At 27.2% G+C, this 24,019-nt stretch overlaps 1 protein-coding gene across 1 annotated transcript in view; it reads right to left on the minus strand.

Annotated features, from left to right (window-relative positions):
- The window catches only part of LOC134697751 (collagen alpha-1(III) chain-like), a 76,491-nt gene that overhangs the window by 12,346 nt on the left and 40,126 nt on the right, over nucleotides 1-24,019 (minus strand). Inside the window, exons 18-49 of the mRNA XM_063560037.1 lie at nucleotides 16,197-16,232; nucleotides 15,370-15,405; nucleotides 14,928-14,963; nucleotides 14,491-14,526; nucleotides 13,795-13,893; nucleotides 12,167-12,202; nucleotides 10,748-10,774; nucleotides 10,311-10,346; nucleotides 9,796-9,831; nucleotides 9,369-9,404; nucleotides 8,903-8,938; nucleotides 8,501-8,536; nucleotides 8,077-8,112; nucleotides 7,608-7,643; nucleotides 7,206-7,241; nucleotides 6,804-6,839; nucleotides 6,378-6,413; nucleotides 5,909-5,944; nucleotides 5,507-5,542; nucleotides 5,079-5,114; nucleotides 4,610-4,645; nucleotides 4,208-4,243; nucleotides 3,780-3,815; nucleotides 3,310-3,345; nucleotides 2,885-2,920; nucleotides 2,419-2,454; nucleotides 2,092-2,127; nucleotides 1,764-1,799; nucleotides 1,360-1,395; nucleotides 958-993; nucleotides 534-569; nucleotides 68-103 (exon numbers count right to left, since the gene is read on the minus strand). Coding sequence (XP_063416107.1) covers nucleotides 68-103; nucleotides 534-569; nucleotides 958-993; nucleotides 1,360-1,395; nucleotides 1,764-1,799; nucleotides 2,092-2,127; nucleotides 2,419-2,454; nucleotides 2,885-2,920; nucleotides 3,310-3,345; nucleotides 3,780-3,815; nucleotides 4,208-4,243; nucleotides 4,610-4,645; nucleotides 5,079-5,114; nucleotides 5,507-5,542; nucleotides 5,909-5,944; nucleotides 6,378-6,413; nucleotides 6,804-6,839; nucleotides 7,206-7,241; nucleotides 7,608-7,643; nucleotides 8,077-8,112; nucleotides 8,501-8,536; nucleotides 8,903-8,938; nucleotides 9,369-9,404; nucleotides 9,796-9,831; nucleotides 10,311-10,346; nucleotides 10,748-10,774; nucleotides 12,167-12,202; nucleotides 13,795-13,893; nucleotides 14,491-14,526; nucleotides 14,928-14,963; nucleotides 15,370-15,405; nucleotides 16,197-16,232 — 1,206 coding nt within the window. The remainder of the gene's footprint in view (nucleotides 1-67; nucleotides 104-533; nucleotides 570-957; nucleotides 994-1,359; nucleotides 1,396-1,763; nucleotides 1,800-2,091; nucleotides 2,128-2,418; nucleotides 2,455-2,884; nucleotides 2,921-3,309; nucleotides 3,346-3,779; nucleotides 3,816-4,207; nucleotides 4,244-4,609; nucleotides 4,646-5,078; nucleotides 5,115-5,506; nucleotides 5,543-5,908; nucleotides 5,945-6,377; nucleotides 6,414-6,803; nucleotides 6,840-7,205; nucleotides 7,242-7,607; nucleotides 7,644-8,076; nucleotides 8,113-8,500; nucleotides 8,537-8,902; nucleotides 8,939-9,368; nucleotides 9,405-9,795; nucleotides 9,832-10,310; nucleotides 10,347-10,747; nucleotides 10,775-12,166; nucleotides 12,203-13,794; nucleotides 13,894-14,490; nucleotides 14,527-14,927; nucleotides 14,964-15,369; nucleotides 15,406-16,196; nucleotides 16,233-24,019) is intronic.

The raw sequence follows: 24,019 nt of genomic DNA on the forward strand, positions 1-24,019 counted from the left end.
TTATTTGAATAATGAAATGAAAGTTAATTATAGACACAGTTTGCTTTTAAAACTGTTGATTTCATACCTTTGTTTCCATTGTTTCCTGGTTCTCCTTTTCCTCCTGGAAAATATTAAAAAATATAAAGCCATGAAAATACCAATCATAAGAACAATTCAATCATGTGTTTGTTTACTAGTAAATATCCTTGTTTATGCATTACTAAATTATCCTAGTTTTGATATTACTATAAGATATTTGTTTTGATATTGCTATACGATCATGGTTTTGATATTGCTAAAAGATCATTGTTTTGATATTTCTAAAGTTTACTGGTTTTGATATTACTGAAGAATCTTAGTTTTGATATTGAGAAAGTATTCTAGTTTTGGTATTGCTTAAAGATACCTGATTCTCTAATGTCATCAGTATAATTAAATGCTACTCAAAGTAATTTGTCCATTAATCTTGCAACTTTTAAAACGCGAATTTGCATTTACAAAATAAACTGTACAAAAGGACACAACTTGGTTACAAAACTGTTAATACATACCAGTGTTTCCCTTGTCACCCTTTTCTCCTTTTCCACCTAGAAAAAATAGAAATTTCAAGGACATGACAATAGCAATCATAAAACCAACAACTGTTAAGTTTTTTTATTAGTGAATAACATAATTTTGATATAACTAAAATATTTTTATTTTGATATTGCTTACAGATTTTATTCTTGTCTTACTAAATTATCCTATTTTTGATATTGCTCAAAGATCTTAGTTTTAATATTATAAAAAGACCCTAGTTTTCATATTGCAAAAATATACTGATTTTTATATTATTCAAAGATCATGGTTTTGATATTGCTAAGGTATTCTAGTTTTGATATTGCTTAAAAATGTCTGATTCTCTAAAGTTATTTGTATAATGAAATGAAAGTTAATAATAGACACAGTTTGCTTTTAAAACTGTTGATTTTATACCATTGTTTCCATTGTTTCCTGGTTCTCCTTTTCCTCCTGGAAAATATAAAAAAATATAAGGCCATGAAAATACCAATCATAAGAACAATTCAATCATGTGTTTGTTTACTAGTAAATATCCTTGTTTATGCATTACTAAACTATCCTAGTTTTGATATTACTATATTATATTTGTTTTGATATTGCTATAAGATCATGATTGATATATTATAAAAAGATCATAGTTTTCATATTGCTAAAAGATACTGATTTTTATATTATTCAAAGATCATGGTTTTGATATTGCTAAGGTATTCTAGTTTTGATATTGCTTAAAAATGTCTGATTCTCTAAAGTTATTTGTATAATGAAATGCAAGTTAATAACAGACACAATTTGTTTTTAAAACTGTTGATTTTATACCTTTGTTTCCATTGTTTCCTGGTTCTCCTTTTCCTCCTGGAAAATATAAAAAAATATAAGGCCATGAAAATACCAATCATAAGAATAATTCAATCATGTGTTTGTTTACTAGTAAATATCCTTGATTATGTATTACTAAACTATCCTAGTTTTGATATTACTATATTATATTTGTTTTAATATTGCTATAAGATCTTAGTTGTAATATTATAAAAAGAGATCATAGTTTTCATATTGCTAAAAAAAAAAGATTTTTATACTATTCAAAGATCATAGTTCTGATATTGCTAAGGTATTCTAGTTTTGATATTGTTTAAAAATTCCTGATTCTCTAAAGTTATTTGTATAATGAAATGCAAGTTAATAATGGACACAGTTTGCTTTTAAAACTGTAAATTTCATACCTTTGTTTCCATTGTTTCCTGGTTCTCCTTTTTCTCCTGGAAAATATTAAAAAATATAAGGCTTTGATAATACCAATCATAAGAACATTCCAATCATATGTTTGTTTACTAGTAAATATCCTTGTTTAGGTATTACTAAACTATCCTAGTTCTGATATTACTAAAAGATACTAGTTATTATATTGCTAAAAGATCATGGTTGTGATATTGCTATTTTGTTCTAGTGTTGATATTTCTTAAAAGTTCCTGATTCTCTAAAGTTATTTGTATAATGAAATGCAACTTAATAATGGACACAATTTGCTTTTAAAAACTGTAGATTTCATACCTTTGTTTCCATTGTTTCCTGGTTCTCCTTTTTCTCCTGGAAAATATTAAGAAATATAAGGTCATGAAAATACCAATCATAAGAACAATCCAATAATATATTTGTTTTGAAGTAAATATCCTTGTTAAGGCATTACTAAAATATCCCAGTTTTGACTTTACTAAAAAATTCTTGTTTTGATATTGCTAAAAGATCATGGTTTTGATATTGCTTAGGCATTTTAGTTTTGATATTGCTTAAAAATGTCTGATTCTCTAAACTTATTTGAATAATGAAATGAAAGTTAATTATAGACACAGTTAGCTTTTAAAACTGTAAATTTCATACCTTTGTTTCCATTGTTTCCTGGTTCTCCTTTTCCTCCTGGAAAATATTAAAAAATATAAGGCTATGAAAATACCAATCATAAGAACAATTCAATCATGTGTTTGTTTACTAGTAAATATCCTTGTTTATGCATTACTAAATTATCCTAGTTTTGATATTACTATAATATATTTGTTTTGATATTGCTATAAGATCATGGTTTTGATATTGCTAAAAGATGATTGTTTTGATATTTCTAAAGTTTACTGGTTTTGATATTACTGAAGAATCTTAGTTTTGATATTGAGAAAGTATTCTAGTTTTGGTATTGCTTAAAGATACCTGATTCTTTAATGTCATCAGTATAATTAAATGCTACTCAACGTAATTTGTCCATTAATCTTGCAACTTTTAAAACGCGAATTTGCATTTACAAAATAAACTGTACAAAAGGACACAACTTGGTTACAAAACTGTTAATACATACCAGTGTTTCCCTTGTCACCCTTTTCTCCTTTTCCACCTAGAAAAAATTGAAATTACAAAGACATGACAATAACAATGATAAAACCAACAAATATTTAGTTTTTTTTATTATTGAATAACATAATTTTGATATAACTAAAATATTTTCATTTTGATATTGCTTACAGATTTTTTTCTTGTCTTACTAAATTATCCTATTTTTGATATTGCTCAAAGATCTTAGTTTTAATATTATAAAAAGATCCTAGTTTTCATATTGCTAAAAGATACTGATTTTTATATTATTCAAAGATCATGGTTTTTTTATTGCTAAGGTATTCTAGTTTTGATATTGCTTAAAAATGTCTGATTCTCTAAAGTTATTTGTATAATGAAATGAAAGTTAATAATAGACACAGTTTGCTTTTAAAACTGTTGATTTTATACCATTGTTTCCATTGTTTCCTGGTTCTCCTTTTCCTCCTGGAAAATATAAAAAAATATAAGGCCATGAAAATACCAATCATAGGAAAAATCCAATCATATGTTTGTTTACTAGTAAATATCCTTGTTTAGGCATTACTAAAATATCCTACTTCTGATATTACTAAAAGATACTAGTTATTATATTGCTATAAGATCATGGTTTTGATATTGCTAAAAGATCATTGTTTTGATATTTCTAAAGTTTACTAGTTTTGATATTACTGAAGAATCTTAGTTTTGATATTGAGAAAGTACAGATTCTAGTTTTGGTATTGCTTAAAGATACCTGATTCTCTAATGTCATCAATATAATTAAATGCAACTCAAAGTAATTTGTCCATTTATCTTGCAACTTTTAAAACGCGAATTTGCATTTACAAAATAAACTGTACAAAAGGACACAACTTGGTTACAAAACTGTTAATACATACCAGTGTTTCCCTTGTCACCCTTTTCTCCTTTTCCACCTAGAAAAAATAGAAATTACAAGGACATGACAATAGCAATCATAAAACCAACAACTGTTTAGTTTTTTTTTTTATTAGTGAATAACATAATTTTGATATAACTAAAATATTTTTATTTTGATATTGCTTAAAGATTTTATTCTTGTCTTACTAAATTATCCTATTTTTGATATTGTTTAAAGATCTTAGTTTTAATATTATAAAAAGACCCTAGTTTTCATATTGCAAAAATATACTGATTTTTATATTATTCAAAGATCATGGTTTTGATATTGCTAAGGTATTCTAGTTTTGATATTGCTTAAAAATGTCTGATTCTCTAAAGTTATTTGAATAATGAAATGCAACTTAATAATAGACACAGTTTGCTTTTAAAACTGTAGATTTTATACCATTGTTTCCATTGTTTCCTGGTTCTCCTTTTCCTCCTGGAAAATATAAAAAAATATAAGGCCATGAAAATACCAATCATAAGAACAATTCAATCATGTGTTTGTGTACTAGTAAATATCCTTGTTTATGCATTACTAAACTATCCTAGTTTTGATATTACTATATTATATTTGTTTTGATATTGCTATAAGATTTTGATTGTAATATTATAAAAAGATCATAGTTTTCATATTGCTAAAAGATACTGATTTTTATATTATTCAAAGATCATGGTTTTGATATTGCTAAGGTATTCTAGTTTTGATATTGCTTAAAAATGTCTGATTCTCTAAAGTTATTTGTATAATGAAATGAAAGTTAATAATAGACACAGTTTGCTTTTAAAACTGTTGATTTTATACCATTGTTTCCATTGTTTCCTGGTTCTCCTTTTTCTCCTGGAAAATATAAAAAATATAAGGCCATGAAAATACCAATCATAGGAAAAATCCAATCATATGTTTGTTTACTAGTAAATATCCTTGTTTAGGCATTACTAAAATATCCTACTTCTGATATTACTAAAAGATACTAGTTATTATATTGCTATAAGATCATGGTTTTGATATTGCTAAAAGATCATTGTTTTGATATTTCTAAAGTTTACTAGTTTTGATATTACTGAAGAATCTTAGTTTTGATATTGAGAAAGTACAGATTCTAGTTTTGGTATTGCTTAAAGATACCTGATTCTCTAATGTCATCAATATAATTAAATGCAACTCAAAGTAATTTGTCCATTTATCTTGCAACTTTTAAAACGCGAATTTGCATTTACAAAATAAACTGTACAAAAGGACACAACTTGGTTACAAAACTGTTAATACATACCAGTGTTTCCCTTGTCACCCTTTTCTCCTTTTCCACCTAGAAAAAATAGAAATTACAAGGACATGACAATAGCAATCATAAAACCAACAACTGTTTAGTTTTTTTTTTTATTAGTGAATAACATAATTTTGATATAACTAAAATATTTTTATTTTGATATTGCTTAAAGATTTTATTCTTGTCTTACTAAATTATCCTATTTTTGATATTGTTTAAAGATCTTAGTTTTAATATTATAAAAAGACCCTAGTTTTCATATTGCAAAAATATACTGATTTTTATATTATTCAAAGATCATGGTTTTGATATTGCTAAGGTATTCTAGTTTTGATATTGCTTAAAAATGTCTGATTCTCTAAAGTTATTTGAATAATGAAATGCAACTTAATAATAGACACAGTTTGCTTTTAAAACTGTAGATTTTATACCATTGTTTCCATTGTTTCCTGGTTCTCCTTTTCCTCCTGGAAAATATAAAAAAATATAAGGCCATGAAAATACCAATCATAAGAACAATTCAATCATGTGTTTGTGTACTAGTAAATATCCTTGTTTATGCATTACTAAACTATCCTAGTTTTGATATTACTATATTATATTTGTTTTGATATTGCTATAAGATTTTGATTGTAATATTATAAAAAGATCATAGTTTTCATATTGCTAAAAGATACTGATTTTTATATTATTCAAAGATCATGGTTTTGATATTGCTAAGGTATTCTAGTTTTGATATTGCTTAAAAATGTCTGATTCTCTAAAGTTATTTGTATAATGAAATGAAAGTTAATAATAGACACAGTTTGCTTTTAAAACTGTTGATTTTATACCATTGTTTCCATTGTTTCCTGGTTCTCCTTTTTCTCCTGGAAAATATAAAAAATATAAGGCCATGAAAATACCAATCATAGGAAAAATCCAATCATATGTTTGTTTACTAGTAAATATCCTTGTTTAGGCATTACTAAAATATCCTACTTCTGATATTACTAAAAGATACTAGTTATTATATTGCTATAAGATCATGGTTTTGATATTGCTAAAAGATCATTGTTTTGATATTTCTAAAGTTTACTAGTTTTGATATTACTGAAGAATCTTAGTTTTGATATTGAGAAAGTACAGATTCTAGTTTTGGTATTGCTTAAAGATACCTGATTCTCTAATGTCATCAATATAATTAAATGCAACTCAAAGTAATTTGTCCATTTATCTTGCAACTTTTAAAACGCGAATTTGCATTTACAAAATAAACTGTACAAAAGGACACAACTTGGTTACAAAACTGTTAATACATACCAGTGTTTCCCTTGTCACCCTTTTCTCCTTTTCCACCTAGAAAAAATAGAAATTACAAGGACATGACAATAGCAATCATAAAACCAACAACTGTTTAGTTTTTTTTTATTAGTGAATAACATAATTTTGATATAACTAAAATATTTTTATTTTGATATTGCTTACAGATTTTATTCTTGTCTTACTAAATTATCCTATTTTTGATATTGTTTAAAGATCTTAGTTTTAATATTATAAAAAGACCCTAGTTTTCATATTGCAAAAATATACTGATTTTTATATTATTCAAAGATCATGGTTTTGATATTGCTAAGGTATTCTAGTTTTGATATTGCTTAAAAATGTCTGATTCTCTAAAGTTATTTGAATAATGAAATGCAACTTAATAATAGACACAGTTTGCTTTTAAAACTGTAGATTTTATACCATTGTTTCCATTGTTTCCTGGTTCTCCTTTTCCTCCTGGAAAATATAAAAAAATATAAGGCCATGAAAATACCAATCATAAGAACAATTCAATCATGTGTTTGTGTACTAGTAAATATCCTTGTTTATGCATTACTAAACTATCCTAGTTTTGATATTACTATATTATATTTGTTTTGATATTGCTATAAGATTTTGATTGTAATATTATAAAAAGATCATAGTTTTCATATTGCTAAAAGATACTGATTTTTATATTATTCAAAGATCATGGTTTTGATATTGCTAAGGTATTCTAGTTTTGATATTGCTTAAAAATGTCTGATTCTCTAAAGTTATTTGAATAATGAAATGCAACTTAATAATAGACACAGTTTGCTTTTAAAACTGTAGATTTTATACCATTGTTTCCATTGTTTCCTGGTTCTCCTTTTCCTCCTGGAAAATATAAAAAAATATAAGGCCATGAAAATACCAATCATAAGAACAATTCAATCATGTGTTTGTGTACTAGTAAATATCCTTGTTTATGCATTACTAAACTATCCTAGTTTTGATATTACTATATTATATTTGTTTTGATATTGCTATAAGATTTTGATTGTAATATTATAAAAAGATCATAGTTTTCATATTGCTAAAAGATACTGATTTTTATATTATTCAAAGATCATGGTTTTGATATTGCTAAGGTATTCTAGTTTTGATATTGCTTAAAAATGTCTGATTCTCTAAAGTTATTTGTATAATGAAATGAAAGTTAATAATAGACACAGTTTGCTTTTAAAACTGTTGATTTTATACCATTGTTTCCATTGTTTCCTGGTTCTCCTTTTTCTCCTGGAAAATATAAAAAATATAAGGCCATGAAAATACCAATCATAGGAAAAATCCAATCATATGTTTGTTTACTAGTAAATATCCTTGTTTAGGCATTACTAAAATATCCTACTTCTGATATTACTAAAAGATACTAGTTATTATATTGCTATAAGATCATGGTTTTGATATTGCTAAAAGATCATTGTTTTGATATTTCTAAAGTTTACTAGTTTTGATATTACTGAAGAATCTTAGTTTTGATATTGAGAAAGTACAGATTCTAGTTTTGGTATTGCTTAAAGATACCTGATTCTCTAATGTCATCAGTATAATTAAATGCAACTCAAAGTAATTTGTCCATTTATCTTGCAACTTTTAAAACGCGAATTTGCATTTACAAAATAAACTGTACCAAAGGACACAACTTGGTTACAAAACTGTTAATACATACCAGTGTTTCCCTTGTCACCCTTTTCTCCTTTTCCACCTAGAAAAAAAAGAAATTACAAGGACATGACAATAGCAATCATAAAACCAACAAATGTTTATTTTTTTTATTAGTGAATAACATAATTTTGATATAACTAAAATATTTTTATTTTGATATTGCTTACAGATTTTATTCTTGTCTTACTAAATTATCCTATTTTTGATATTGCTCAAAGATCTTAGTTTTACTATTATAAAAAGACCCTAGTTTTCATATTGCAAAAATATACTGATTTTTATATTATTCAAAGATCATGGTTTTGATATTGCTAAGGTATTCTAGTTTTAATATTGCTTAAAAATGTCTGATTCTCTTAAGTTATTTGAATAATGAAATGCAAGTTAATAAAAGACACAGTTTGCTTTTAAAACTGTTGATTTTATACCATTGTTTCCATTGTTTCCTGGTTCTCCTTTTCCTCCTGGAAAATATAAAAAAATATAAGGCCATGAAAATACCAATCATAAGAACAATTCAATCATGTGTTTGTTTACTAGTAAATATCCTTGATTATGCATTACTAAACTATCCTAGTTTTGATATTACTATATTATATTTGTTTTGATATTGCTATAAGATCTAAATTGTAATATTATAAAAAAATTATTGTTTTCATATTGCTAAAATATACTGATTTTTATATTGTTCAAAGATCATGGTTTTGATATTGCTAAGGTATTCTAGTTTTAATATTGCTTAAAAATTCCTGATTCTCTAAAGTTATTTGAATAATGAAATGAAAGTTAATAAAAGACACAGTTTGTTTTTAAAACTGTTGATTTTATACCATTGTTTCCATTGTTTCCTGGTTCTCCTTTTTCTCCTGGAAAATATTAAAAAATATAAGGCCATGAAAATACCAATCATAGGAAAAATCCAATCATATGTTTGTTTACTAGTAAATATCCTTGTTTAGGCATTACTAAACTATCCTAGTTTTGACATTACTGTATTATATTTGTTTTGATATTGCTATAAGATCATGATTTTGATATTGCTAAAATATCATTGTTTTGATATTTCTAAAGTTTACTAGTTTTGATATTACTGAAGAATCTTAGTTTTAATATTGCGAAAGTATTCTAGTTTTGGTATTGCTTAAAGATACCTGATTCTCTAATGTCATCAGTATAATTAAATGCAACTCAAAGTAATTTGTCCATTTATCTTGCAACTTTTAAAACGCGAATTTGCATTTACAAAATAAACTGTAGAAAAGGACACAAGTTGGTTACAAAACTGTTAATACATACCAGTGTTTCCCTTGTCACCCTTTTCTCCTTTTCCACCTAGAAAAAAATAGAAATTCCAAGGACGTGACAATAGCAATCATATAACTAACAAATGTTTAGGTTTTTTTTATTAGTGAATAACACAATTTTGATATAACTAAAATATTTTCATTTTGATATTGCTTACAGATTTTATTGTTGTCTTACTAAATTATCCTATTTTTGATATTGCTCAAAGATCTTAGTGTTAATATTATAAAAAGATCCTAGTTTTCATATTGCTAAAAGATACTGATTTTTATATTATTCAAAGATCATGGTTTTGATATTGCTAAGGTATTCTAGTTTTGATATTGCTTAAAAATGTCTGATTCTCTAAAGTTATTTGAATAATGAAATGCAAGTTAATAATAGACACAGTTTGCTTTTAAACCTGTTGATTTTATACCTTTGTTTCCATTGTTTCCTGGTTCTCCTTTTCCTCCTGGAAAATATAAAAAAATATAAGGCCATGAAAATACCAATCATAAGAACAATTCAATCATGTGTTTGTTTACTAGTAAATATCCTTGATTATGCATTACTAAACTATCCTTGTTTTGATATTACTATAAGAAACTTGTTTTGATATTGCTATAAGATCATGGTTTTGATATGATACAAGATCAATGTTTCGATATTGCTAAAGTTTACTTGTTTTGATATTTCTATAATATCATGGTTTTGATATTGCTAAAGTTTACTTGTTTTAATATTACTGAAGAATCTAAGTTTTGATATTTAGAAAGTTTTCTAGTTTTGGTATTGCTTATAGATACCTGATACTCTTATGTCATCAGTATAATGAAATGCAACTCAAAGCAATTTGTCAATCTTTCTTGAGACTTTTAAAATGCGTATTTGTATTTACAAAACAGAACTGTACAAATAGACACAACTTGGTACAAAACTGTCAACACTTACCAGTGTTTCCTTTGTCACCCTTTTCTCCTTTTCCACCTTGAAAAAATAGAAAATATGAGGCCATGACAATACCAATTATTTAATAATCAAGTGGTTAGTTTGTTTACTAGTAAAATTTCTTGTTTTGATATTACTGAAATATTCTTATTTTGAGATTGCTAAAAGATACTAGTCTTATATTGCTCAAAGATTATATTTTTAATTTTGCTCAACAATGCTAGTTTTGATATAACTTAACGTCCATAGTTTTGATATTGCTAAGGTATTCTTGTTTTGATATGCTTTAAATATTCCTCATTCTCTTAATGTTTTTGAAGAATAAAATACAATTGAAATTAATTTGACTACAATCTGACATCCTTTTAAATATTCATTTGTATCTACAAAATAAACTTTACAGTTAGACACAATTTTCATACAAAACTGTTGATACATACCATTGTTTCCTGCTTCTCCTTTTTCTCCTAGAATTTAAAAAGAATTTAAGGCCATGAAAATATCATTCTTAAAACTATCAAATGTTATGGTTGTTTACAAGTAATTATCCTTGTATTGGTATAACTAATATATCCATGTTTTGGTGTTACTAAAATATCTTTGTTCTGGTATTACTAAAATATCTTTGTTCTGGTATTTGCTAACAAATACTAGTCTTATATCACTAAAATATCCTAGTTGTGATCTTCCTCGACGAACCAACTTTTAATGTTACTATTTAATCATAGTTTTGATATTGTAAAGGTATTCGAGTTTTGATATTGCTTAATAATCTCTGATTCTCTAAAATAATATGTATATTGAAATTGATTTTAACATGAATCTGACATCCTTTCCAAAGAGCATTTGCATTTACAAAATAATCTTTACAAATGAACACAATTTCCTCACAAAACATTGGCCATGTGGAAATATCAATCATGAAACCATCAAATGTTATGTTGTTTTACTTGTAAGTATTCTTGTTTTGGAATTACTAAAAGATCCTTGATATTTAACTAAGAGATTCTAGTTTTTATATTACTAAAATAATTTAGTTTTGATATTGCTCAAAGACCCTAGTTTTGATGATAATTAACGATAATAGTTTTGATATTATTAAACTATACTTATTTGACTATTGCTCATCAAAGATCCTAGTTTTGATATTGTTTGATTATTTAGTTTTGATATTTTGATTATTTAAAACAAGGTTCTATATTTTTTTTTAACTTTCCACTTGGTGCTCTATGCTTAATTATTTAAGGCTCCAAAATACGTGTACATTCAAAAGAAAAAAAAACTAACGTACTGGTATATAAACAAACCAAATATGAAATATATTAAGCTGTAAGGATACATTGTATTATTATTTAATTTTGATGGTGATATACATGTAGTAAATGTGTGTAGTCAGTATAGTTTGTGGTTTGTAAATACAACTGAAACCATGCCTTTTTTGGAGATATATAATATTAATAGATAAGTTATTTGTTATCGTTATGGTTACCAGATATTATCTCTGTGTTCCATGTCATAGAGACATCACTTCTGAAATGGAATCAGTATAGAAAAACATGGTAGCGCCTAAAATTTAATTCTTAGGAGATCCACAAGTGAATGTAAAAGTAGTATAGAATTTTAGTATAAATGTAAACCATTGAAAGTTCAGGGAATATAAATGTTGAAAACATGCCACACAGCTCTGTGTTTTGACCTATGAATAAAAATAGTGGTACACATCAACTTTCCGTTCTTGGAACAAAACTTCTTAATAAACTTCTTAATAAAAGTGTCACAGCTTTAGCAACAACGGGAGTTTCTACAGAAAATTGCATTGTCTTTATTTACAAAAGTACAACCTATGAGGTCCTCCTTACCTGTGTCACCCGTGTCTCCTTTGTCTCCTTTCATTCCTGAAGAGTAAATAAATTGTTTCAAGGTCTGCATGTACACTACGATTCAATACAATGTGTCATTTGCAACACATTTACAGGATAAATCAATTTAATCAATAATGAACATATATTTTTCTCTCTAATAATATATCTAACAGTTTGGTTTAACGTTTTATGTATTTACTTATATTAAGTACACATGAGAACATTACGTTAGTAGTTGAACAGTTTCATCTCAAAGATCTACCACTCCATTTTCAAAATATATTAATTTCTTAACTTATAGGAATCCATATTCTATAAGTTATCAATTTAACACCTACCAATTAATTTTACAATAGTCAATTAGACGTGTATGAAAACTTTAGCAAACAAAAACATGTTTTTTAAATCACACAAAAAATAATGACATAACAGAAATCAGCGTCCATGCTATTGCTTGTGGACGTCTACTTCCCTTGGTATCGCCTGCTCCGTAGTGAATTATGCAGTACTAACAATATGTATTGCATATTTTTAAAAAGAACTGTCGTTAAAATTGATTATTAAATGAAAACGACATTAATGTCCAACATCCTCAGGCGAAATTGAACACAGCTATGTTTGACTCCTTTTGTTAGGGCCCTATTGGTGGTAATATCTTTTTAAATGTCTACGTATTCTCCCTATACAAAGGCAAAATACATTGTGATTGTGTTGCATGCACAAGTTCACGACTTACCGTCTTGTCCTTCGCATCCCATGATAAAAACAAAACACATTTAGTTTTTATGTTTAATTTTGTACAGTAGAAAGGTGAGGAAGAAGGGTGTGTGAAAAAAAACTTCATATAAAGACTTGAATATTATAAAACTTACATTGTTTTTGAAGTGTATACGTTAGACCTACTTTAAATGTTGTACCAAATACTGTGTATTCATTATTATTGGTTGGATACCAAATTTCGCGGGCACAGGTAAACCAAGAATTTAAATGTTCAAGTAATGAACATTTTCGATAGGTTTGTATGCAGACTTCAGTAACACAACGAAATTAAATATCCACGAATATGCAAGTTTTCCTTAATCCATGAAAATTGGTACCCACGAAAAATAAATGTATCCCAGTAGATGCTGATGCATTCGATATTTACGGAGATACTTTTTTGATTCGTTTACGTTTATTTGATGAGAGATTACCAATAAGACGATAACGGTATGCTGCATATGATTACTACTGCGTAAATAGCGTAAGGTACATGTATCAATGGTAAATGATCGTTTTCATTTAAACACACATTATTTCTAAATCTTACTATAGTGTACATGTGGAAAAATATTTTTGTAATATAACATTTTCCATATGAAATTCTGTTTTGAATTTCACATATTTTTTTGTCGTAACAGATATATCCTGTGTTTACCATTTTTTTCTCTGTAGAAAATTAGGAATAATTCATATGTTTGTATTTTTGTTATGTCTTATATAGTAAGTATGATGTTAAGCTCAATATTGTTTCGCTGTTACAATTGTAAAGTCTAATAATGTCTACTTATCGTCATCAATATATTTTATATCTTAAATGGCTTGTACTATCTGTAGGGCCAGAATTTCACTATTAATGTCCTCACCTGTGTCCCCTTTGTCACCTGTGTTTCCTTGGTCTCCTTTGCCTCCCTTGTCGCCTTTTTCTCCCTGGTCTCCTTTTTCTCCCTGTTCGCCTTTCATTCCTTAAAATAAAATAAAAGGTTTTATCTCTGAATTTAAAGATCTATCTTCAGATAATTTATTAAATATCCCAGTTTTGATAATACTCAATTATCATATTTTTGATATTATTGAAATATCATAGTTTTGGTATTACTCAAATATCATAGTTTTGATATTACTCAAATATCATAGTTTTGGAATTACTCAAATATCATAGTTTTGGTTTTTCTAATATATCAAAGTTTTGTAATTGCTATAAAACCATTGTTTGCTTTTGCTCAAGTTGACTCGTTTTGATATTGCTCAGATATCCCTCATTCTCTAAATGTATTTGTATAATTAAATGCAACTTCAATGGATTCGTCAATCAATCTAACATCCTTTTAAATGTGCATTTGTATTTACAAAATCCACTTTACAAATGGACACATATTTCTTACAAAGTTCTAGTTTTGATATTGTTTAAATATCCCTGATTCTCTAAAGTTTTTGGTCAAATGAAATGCAACTTTAATCAATTTACTTATCAAACTGACAACTTATACACTTGCATTTGTATCTACAAAAATAAGGTGTAAAAATAGACATAATTTGGTTACAAAACTGTTGATACATACCAGAGTTTCCTGGGTCACCCTTTTCTCCTTTTCCCTCTAGAAAATATAGAAAATATAGGCCATGAAAGCTCTAATCATAAAACAATCAATTGTTATGTTTGTTGACTAGTTAATATCTTTGTTTTGGTATAGCTAAGATATCCTAATTTTGATATCGCTAACAGATACTAGTCTTATATTAAAAAAATATCCTAGTTTTTATATTGCTCAAAGTTTACTAGTTTTGATATTATTAAAAGATCATAGTTTTGACATTGCTAAGGTGTTCTAGTTTTGACATTGCTTAAATACCCCTCATTCCCTTAGGTCATTTGTATAATGAAATGCAAATTAAATAGATTCCCCCATCAATCTAGCACCCTTTTAAATGTGCATTTGTATTTACAAAATACATTTACAAATTGACACAATTTTCTTACAAAACTGTTGATACATACTAGAGTTTCCTTTGTCACCTTTTTCTCCTTTGCCGCCTAGAAAATATGAAATATATTTAAGGCCATGATTAAACCAATCATAAAACAATCAAATGTTATTTTTGTATACTAGTAAATATTCTTGTTTTGGTATTACTCAATTATCTTTATTTTGATATAGCTAAGAGATACTTTTCTTATATTACTAAAATATCCTAATTTTGATATTGCTCAAAGATCTTAATTTTAATAATAATTAACGGTCAAATTATTGATATTGCTAGGGTATTCTAGTTTTTATATTGCTTAACTATCCCTGATTCTCTAAAGTAATTTGTATAATGAAATGCAACTTAAAAGGATTTGCCCATCAATCTGACAACTTTTTAAACTTGCATTTGAATTTAATAAAATAAAAAGTAACAAATGGACATAATTTGGTTACAAAACTGTTGATACATACCAGAGTTTCCTGGGTCACCCTTTTCTCCTTTTCCCTCTAGAAAATATAGAAAATATAGGCCATGATAGCACCAATCTTAAAACAATCAATTGTTATGTTTTTTGACTAGTTGATATCCTTGTTTTGGTATAGCTAAAATATCCTAATTTTGATATCTCTAACAGATACTAGTCTTATATTAAAAAAATATCCTAGTTTTTTATATTGCTCAAAGTTTACTAGTTTTGATATTATTAAACGATCATAGTTTTGACATTGCTAAGTTGTTCTAGTTTTGATGTTGCTTAAATATCCCTCATTCTCTTAAGTCATTTGTGTAATGAAATGCAAATTAAATAGATTCGCCCATCAATCTAGCACTCTTTTAAATGTGCATTTGTTTTTACAAAATACATTTACAAATGGGCATAATTTGGTTACAAAACTGTTGATACATACTAGAGTTTCCTTTGTCACCCTTTTCTCCTTTGCCGCCTAGAAAATATGAAACAAATAAGGCCATGATTAAACCAATCATAAACCAATCAAATGTTATGTATGTAAACTAGTAAATATTCTTGTTTTGGTATTACTCAATTATCTTTATTTTGATATTGCTCATAGTACTAATTGTGATATGAATTAACGGTCATATTATTGATATTGCTAGGGTATTCTAGTTTTGATATTGCTTAAATATCCCTGATTCTCTAAAGTAATTTGTATAATGAAATGCAACTTAAAAGGATTTGCCCATCAATCTGACAACTTTTTAAACTTGCATTTGAATTTACAAAAATAAAGTGTACAAATGGACATAATTTGGTTACAAAACTGTTGATACATACCAGAGTTTCCTGGGTCACCCTTTTCTCCTTTTCCCTCTAGAAAATAGAGAAAATATAGGCCATGAAAGCACCAATCATAAAACTATCAATTGTTATGTTTGTTGACTAGTTAATATCCTTGTTTTGGTATAGCAATGATATCCTAATTTTGATATTGCTAACAGATACTAGTCTTATATTACAAAAATATCCTAGTTTTTATATTGCTCAAAGTTTAATAGTTTTGATATTATTAAACGATCATAGTTTTGACAATGCTAAGGTGTTCTAATTTTGATATTGCTTAAATATCTGTCATTATCTGAAGTCATTTGTAGAATGAAATGCAAATGAAAGAGATTCGCCTTTTAATCTAACACACTTTTAAATGTGCATTTGTATTTACAAAATACATTTACAAATGGACACAATTTTCATACAAAACTGTTGATACATACTAGAGTTTCCTTTGTCACCCTTTTCTCCTTTGCCGCCTAGAAAATATGAAATATATAAGGCCATGATCAATCCAATCATAAAACAATCAAATGTTATGTTTGTAAACTAGTAAATATTCTTGTTTTGGTATTACTCAATTATCTGTATTTTGATATAGCTAAGAGATACTTTTCTTATATTACTAAATTATCATAATTATGATATTGCTCAAAGATCCTACATTTAATATTGATTAACGGTCATAGTATTGATATTGCTAGGGTATTCTCGTTTTAATATTGCTTAAATATCCCTGATTCTCTAAAGTACTTTGTATAATGAAATGCAACTTAAAAGGATTTGCCAATAAATCTGACAACTTTTTAAACTTGCATTTGAATTTACAAAAATAAAGTATACAAATGGACATAATTTGGTTACAAAACTGTTGATACATACCAGAGTTTCCTGGGTCACCCTTTTGTCCCTTTCCCTCTAGAAAATAGAGAAAATATAGGCCATGAAAGCACCAATCATAAAACTATCAATTGTTATGTTTGTTGACTAGTTAATATCCTTCTTTTGGTATAGCTAAGATATCCTAAGTTTGATATTGCTAACAGATACTAGTCTTATATTACAAAAATATCCAAGTTTTTTATATTGCTCAAAGTTTACTAGTTTTGATATTCCTAAACGATCATAGTTTTGACATTGCTAAGGTGTTCTAGTTTTGATATTGCTTAAATATCCCTCATTCTTTAAAGTCATTTGTATAATGAAATGCAAATTAAATAGATTCGCCAATCAGTCTAGCACCCTTTTTAATGTGCATTTGTTTTTACAAAATACATTTACAAATGGGCATAATTTGGTTACAAAACTGTTGATACATACTAGAGTTTCCTTTGTCACCCTTTTCTCCTTTGCCGCCTAGAAAATATGAAACAAATAAGGCCATGATTAAACCAATCATAAACCAATCAAATGTTATGTATGTAAACTAGTAAATATTCTTGTTTTGGTATTACTCAATTATCTTTATTTTGATATTGCTCATAGTACTAATTTTGATATGAATTAACGGTCATATTATTGATATTGCTAGGGTATTCTAGTTTTGATATTGCTTAAATATCCCTGATTCTCTAATTTTAAAGTAATTTGTATAATGAAATGCAACTTAAAAGGATTTGCCCATCAATCTGACAACTTTTTAAACTTGCATTTGAATTTACAAAAATAAAGTGTATAAATGGACATAATTTGGTTACAAAACTGTTGATACATACCAGAGTTTCCTGGGTCACCCTTTTCTCCTTTTCCCTCTAGAAAATAGAGAAAATATAGGCCATGAAAGCACCAATCATAAAACTATCAATTGTTATGTTTGTTGACTAGTTAATATCCTTGTTTTGGTATAGCAATGATATCCTAATTTTGATATTGCTAACAGATACTAGTCTTATATTACAAAAATATCCTAGTTTTTATATTGTTCAAAGTTTAATAGTTTTGATATTATTAAACGATCATAGTTTTGACAATGCTAAGGTGTTCTAATTTTGATATTGCTTAAATATCTGTCATTATCTGAAGTCATTTGTAGAATGAAATGCAAATGAAAGAGATTCGCCTTTTAATCTAACACACTTTTAAAGGTGCATTTGTATTTACAAAATACATTTACAAATGGACACAATTTTCATACAAAACTGTTGATACATACTAGAGTTTCCTTTGTCACCCTTTTCTCCTTTGCCGCCTAGAAAATATGAAATATATAAGGCCATGATCAATCCAATCATAAAACAATCAAATGTTATGTTTGTAAACTAGTAAATATTCTTGTTTTGGTATTACTCAATTATCTGTATTTTGATATAGCTAAGAGATACTTTTCTTATATTACTAAATTATCATAATTATGATATTGCTCAAAGATCCTACATTTAATATTGATTAACGGTCATAGTATTGATATTGCTAGGGTATTATCGTTTTAATATTGCTTAAATATCCCTGATTCTCTAAAGTACTTTGTATAACGAAATGCAACTTAAAAGGATTTGCCAATAAATCTGACAACTTTTTAAACTTGCATTTGAATTTACAAAAATAAAGTGTACAAATGGACATAATTTGGTTACAAAACTGTTGATACATACCAGAGTTTCCTGGGTCACCCTTTTGTCCTTTTCCCTCTAGAAAATAGAGAAAATATAGGCCATGAAAGCACCGATCATAAAACTATCAATTGTTATGTTTGTTGACTAGTTAATATCCTTCTTTTGGTATAGCTAAGATATCCTAATTTTGATATTGCTAACAGATACTAGTCTTATATTACAAAAATATCCAAGTTTTTTATATTGCTCAAAGTTTACTAGTTTTGATATTCCTAAACGATCATAGTTTTGACATTGCTAAGGTGTTCTAGTTTTGATATTGCTTAAATATCCCTCATTCTTTAAAGTAATTTGTATAATGAAATGCAAATTAAATAGATTCGCCAATCAGTCTAGCACCCTTTTTAATGTGCATTTGTTTTTACAAAATACATTTACAAATGGGCATAATTTGGTTACAAAACTGTTGATACATACTAGAGTTTCCTTTGTCACCCTTTTCTCCTTTGCCGCCTAGAAAATATGAAACAAATAAGGCCATGATTAAACCAATCATAAACCAATCAAATGTTATGTATGTAAACTAGTAAATATTCTTGTTTTGGTATTACTCAATTATCTTTATTTTGATATTGCTCATAGTACTAATTTTGATATGAATTAACGGTCATATTATTGATATTGCTAGGGTATTCTAGTTTTAATATTGCTTAAATATCCCTGATTCTCTAAAGTAATTTGTATAATGAAATGCAACTTAAAAGGATTTGCCCATCAATCTGACAACTTTTTAAACTTGCATTTGAATTTACAAAAATAAAGTGTACAAATGGACATAATTTGGTTACAAAACTGTTGATACATACCAGAGTTTCCTGGGTCACCCTTTTCTCCTTTTCCCTCTAGAAAATAGAGAAAATATAGGCCATGAAAGCACCGATCATAAAACTATCAATTGTTATGTTTGTTGACTAGTTAATATCCTTCTTTTGGTATAGCTAAGATATCCTAATTTTGATATTGCTAACAGATACTAGTCTTATATTACAAAAATATCCAAGTTTTTTATATTGCTCAAAGTTTACTAGTTTTGATATTCCTAAACGATCATAGTTTTGACATTGCTAAGGTGTTCTAATTTTGATATTGCTTAAATATCTGTCATTATCTGAAGTCATTTGTAGAATGAAATGCAAATGAAAGAGATTCGCCTTTTAATCTAACACACTTTTAAATATGCATTTGTATTTACAAAATACATTTACAAATGGACACAATTTTCATACAAAACTGTTGATACATACTAGAGTTTCCTTTGTCACCCTTTTCTCCTTTGCCGCCTAGAAAATATGAAATATATAAGGCCATGATCAATCCAATCATAAAACAATCAAATGTTATGTTTGTAAACTAGTAAATATTCTTGTTTTGGTATTACTCAATTATCTGTATTTTGATATAGCTAAGAGATACTTTTCTTATATTACTAAATTATCATAATTATGATATTGCTCAAAGATCCTACATTTAATATTGATTAACGGTCATATTATTGATATTGCTAGGGTATTCTCGTTTTAATATTGCTTAAATATCCCTGATTCTCTAAAGTACTTTGTATAATGAAATGCAACTTAAAAGGATTTGCCAATAAATCTGACAACTTTTTAAACTTGCATTTGAATTTACAAAAATAAAGTGTACAAATGGACATAATTTGGTTACAAAACTGTTGATACATACCAGAGTTTCCTGGGTCACCCTTTTGTCCTTTTCCCTCTAGAAAATAGAGAAAATATAGGCCATGAAAGCACCAATCATAAAACTATCAATTGTTATGTTTGTTGACTAGTTAATATCCTTCTTTTGGTATAGCTAAGATATCCTAATTTTGATATTGCTAACAGATACTAGTCTTATATTACAAAAATATCCAAGTTTTTTATATTGCTCAAAGTTTACTAGTTTTGATATTCCTAAACGATCATAGTTTTGACATTGCTAAGGTGTTCTAGTTTTGATATTGCTTAAATATCCCTCATTCTTTAAAGTCATTTGTATAATGAAATGCAAATTAAATAGATTCGCCAATCAGTCTAGCACCCTTTTTAATGTGCATTTGTTTTTACAAAATACATTTACAAATGGGCATAATTTGGTTACAAAACTGTTGATACATACTAGAGTTTCCTTTGTCACCCTTTTCTCCTTTGCCGCCTAGAAAATATGAAACAAATAAGGCCATGATTAAACCAATCATAAACCAATCAAATGTTATGTATGTAAACTAGTAAATATTCTTGTTTTGGTATTACTCAATTATCTTTATTTTGATATTGCTCATAGTACTAATTTTGATATGAATTAACGGTCATAGTATTGATATTGCTAGGGTATTCTAGTTTTGATATTGCTTAAATATCCCTGATTCTCTAAAGTAATTTGTATAATGAAATGCAACTTAAAAGGATTTGCCCATCAATCTGACAACTTTTTAAACTTGCATTTGAATTTACAAAAATAAAGTGTACAAATGGACATAATTTGGTTACAAAACTGTTGATACATACCAGAGTTTCCTGGGTCACCCTTTTCTCCTTTTCCCTCTAGAAAATAGAGAAAATATAGGCCATGAAAGCACCAATCATAAAACTATCAATTGTTATGTTTGTTGACTAGTTAATATCCTTGTTTTGGTATAGCAATGATATCCTAATTTTGATATTGCTAACAGATACTAGTCTTATATTACAAAAATATCCTAGTTTTTATATTGTTCAAAGTTTAATAGTTTTGATATTATTAAACGATCATAGTTTTGACAATGCTAAGGTGTTCTAATTTTGATATTGCTTAAATATCTGTCATTATCTGAAGTCATTTGTAGAATGAAATGCAAATGAAAGAGATTCGCCTTTTAATCTAACACACTTTTAAATGTGCATTTGTATTTACAAAATACATTTACAAATGGACACAATTTTCATACAAAACTGTTGATACATACTAGAGTTTCCTTTGTCACCCTTTTCTCCTTTGCCGCCTAGAAAATATGAAATATATAAGGCCATGATCAATCCAATCATAAAACAATCAAATGTTATGTTTGTAAACTAGTAAATATTCTTGTTTTGGTATTACTCAATTATCTGTATTTTGATATAGCTAAGAGATACTTTTCTTATATTACTAAATTATCATAATTATGATATTGCTCAAAGATCCTACATTTAATATTGATTAACGGTCATAGTATTGATATTGCTAGGGTATTCTCGTTTTAATATTGCTTAAATATCCCTGATTCTCTAAAGTACTTTGTATAATGAAATGCAACTTAAAAGGATTTGCCAATAAATCTGACAACTTTTTAAACTTGCATTTGAATTTACAAAAATAAAGTGTACAAATGGACATAATTTGGTTACAAAACTGTTGATACATACCAGAGTTTCCTGGGTCACCCTTTTGTCCTTTTCCCTCTAGAAAATAGAGAAAATATAGGCCATGAAAGCACCAATCATAAAACTATCAATTGTTATGTTTGTTGACTAGTTAATATCCTTCTTTTGGTATAGCTAAGATATCCTAATTTTGATATTGCTAACAGATACTAGTCTTATATTACAAAAATATCCAAGTTTTTTATATTGCTCAAAGTTTACTAGTTTTGATATTCCTAAACGATCATAGTTTTGACATTGCTAAGGTGTTCTAGTTTTGATATTGCTTAAATATCCCTCATTCTTTAAAGTAATTTGTATAATGAAATGCAAATTAAATAGATTCGCCAATCAGTCTAGCACCCTTTTTAATGTGCATTTGTTCTTACAAAATACATTTACAAATGGGCATAATTTGGTTACAAAACTGTTGATACATACTAGAGTTTCCTTTGTCACCCTTTTCTCCTTTGCCGCCTAGAAAATATGAAACAAATAAGGCCATGACTAAACCAATCATAAACCAATCAAATGTTATGTATGTAAACTAGTAAATATTCTTGTTTTGGTATTACTCAATTATCTTTATTTTGATATTGCTAAGAGATACTTTTCTTATATTACTAAAATATATTAATTTTGATATTGCTGACAGATCCTAATTTTATTATTAATTCACGATCAAATTATTGATATCGTAAGGTATTCTCGTTTTGATATTACTTAAATATCCCTGATTCTCTAAATTAATTTGTATAATGAAATGCAACTTAAATGGATTTGCCCATCAATCTTACAACGTTTTAAACTTGCATTTGAATTTACAAAAATAAAGTGTACAAATGGACATAATTTGGTTACAAAACTGTTAATACATACCAGACTTTCCTGGGTCACCCTTTTCTCCTTTTCCCTCTAGAAAATATAGAAAATATAGGCCATGAAAGCACCAATCATAAAACTATCAATTGTTATGTTTGTTGACTAGTTAATATCCTTGTTTTGGTATAGCTAAGATATCCTTATTTTGATATTGCTAACAGATACTAGTCTTATATTACAAAAATATCCTAGTTTTTATATTGCTCAAAGTTTACAAGTTTTCATATTATTAAACGATCATAGTTTTGACATTGCTAAGTTGTTCTAGTTTTTATATTGCTTAAATATCCCTGATTCTCTAAAGTCCTTTGTCTAATGAAATGCAACTTAAATGGATTTGCCCATCAATCTGACAATGCTTTAAACTTGCATTTGAATTTACAAAAATAAAGTGTACAAATGGACATAATTTGGTTACAGAACTGTTGATACATACCAGAGTTTCCTGGGTCACCCTTTTCTCCTTTTCCCTCTAGAAAATATAGAACATATAGGCCATGAAAGCACCAATAATAAAACAATCAATTGTAAAGTTTGTTGACTAGTTTTAAATATCCTTGTTTTGGTATAGCTAAGATATCTTAATTTTGAAATGGCTAACAGATACTAGTCTTATATTACAAAAATATCCTAGTTTTTATATTGCTCAAAGTTTACAAATTTTCATATTATCAAACGATCATAGTTTTGACATTGCTAAGTTGTTCTAGTTTTTATATTGCTTAAATATCCCTCATTCTCTAAAGTCCTTTGTCTAATGAAATGCAAATTAAATATATTCGCCCATCAACCTAGCACCCTTTCAAATGTGCATTTGTATTTACAAAATACATTTACAAATGGACACAATTTTCTTACAAAACTGTTGATACGTACTAGAGTTTCCTTGGTCACCTTTTTCTCCTTTGCCGCCTAGAAAATATGAATCAGATAAGGCCATGATTAAACCAAT

The sequence above is a fragment of the Mytilus trossulus genome, chromosome 14 (assembly GCF_036588685.1).
Source record: "Mytilus trossulus isolate FHL-02 chromosome 14, PNRI_Mtr1.1.1.hap1, whole genome shotgun sequence".
In the NCBI taxonomy this organism is placed as follows: Eukaryota; Metazoa; Mollusca; class Bivalvia; order Mytilida; family Mytilidae; genus Mytilus; species Mytilus trossulus.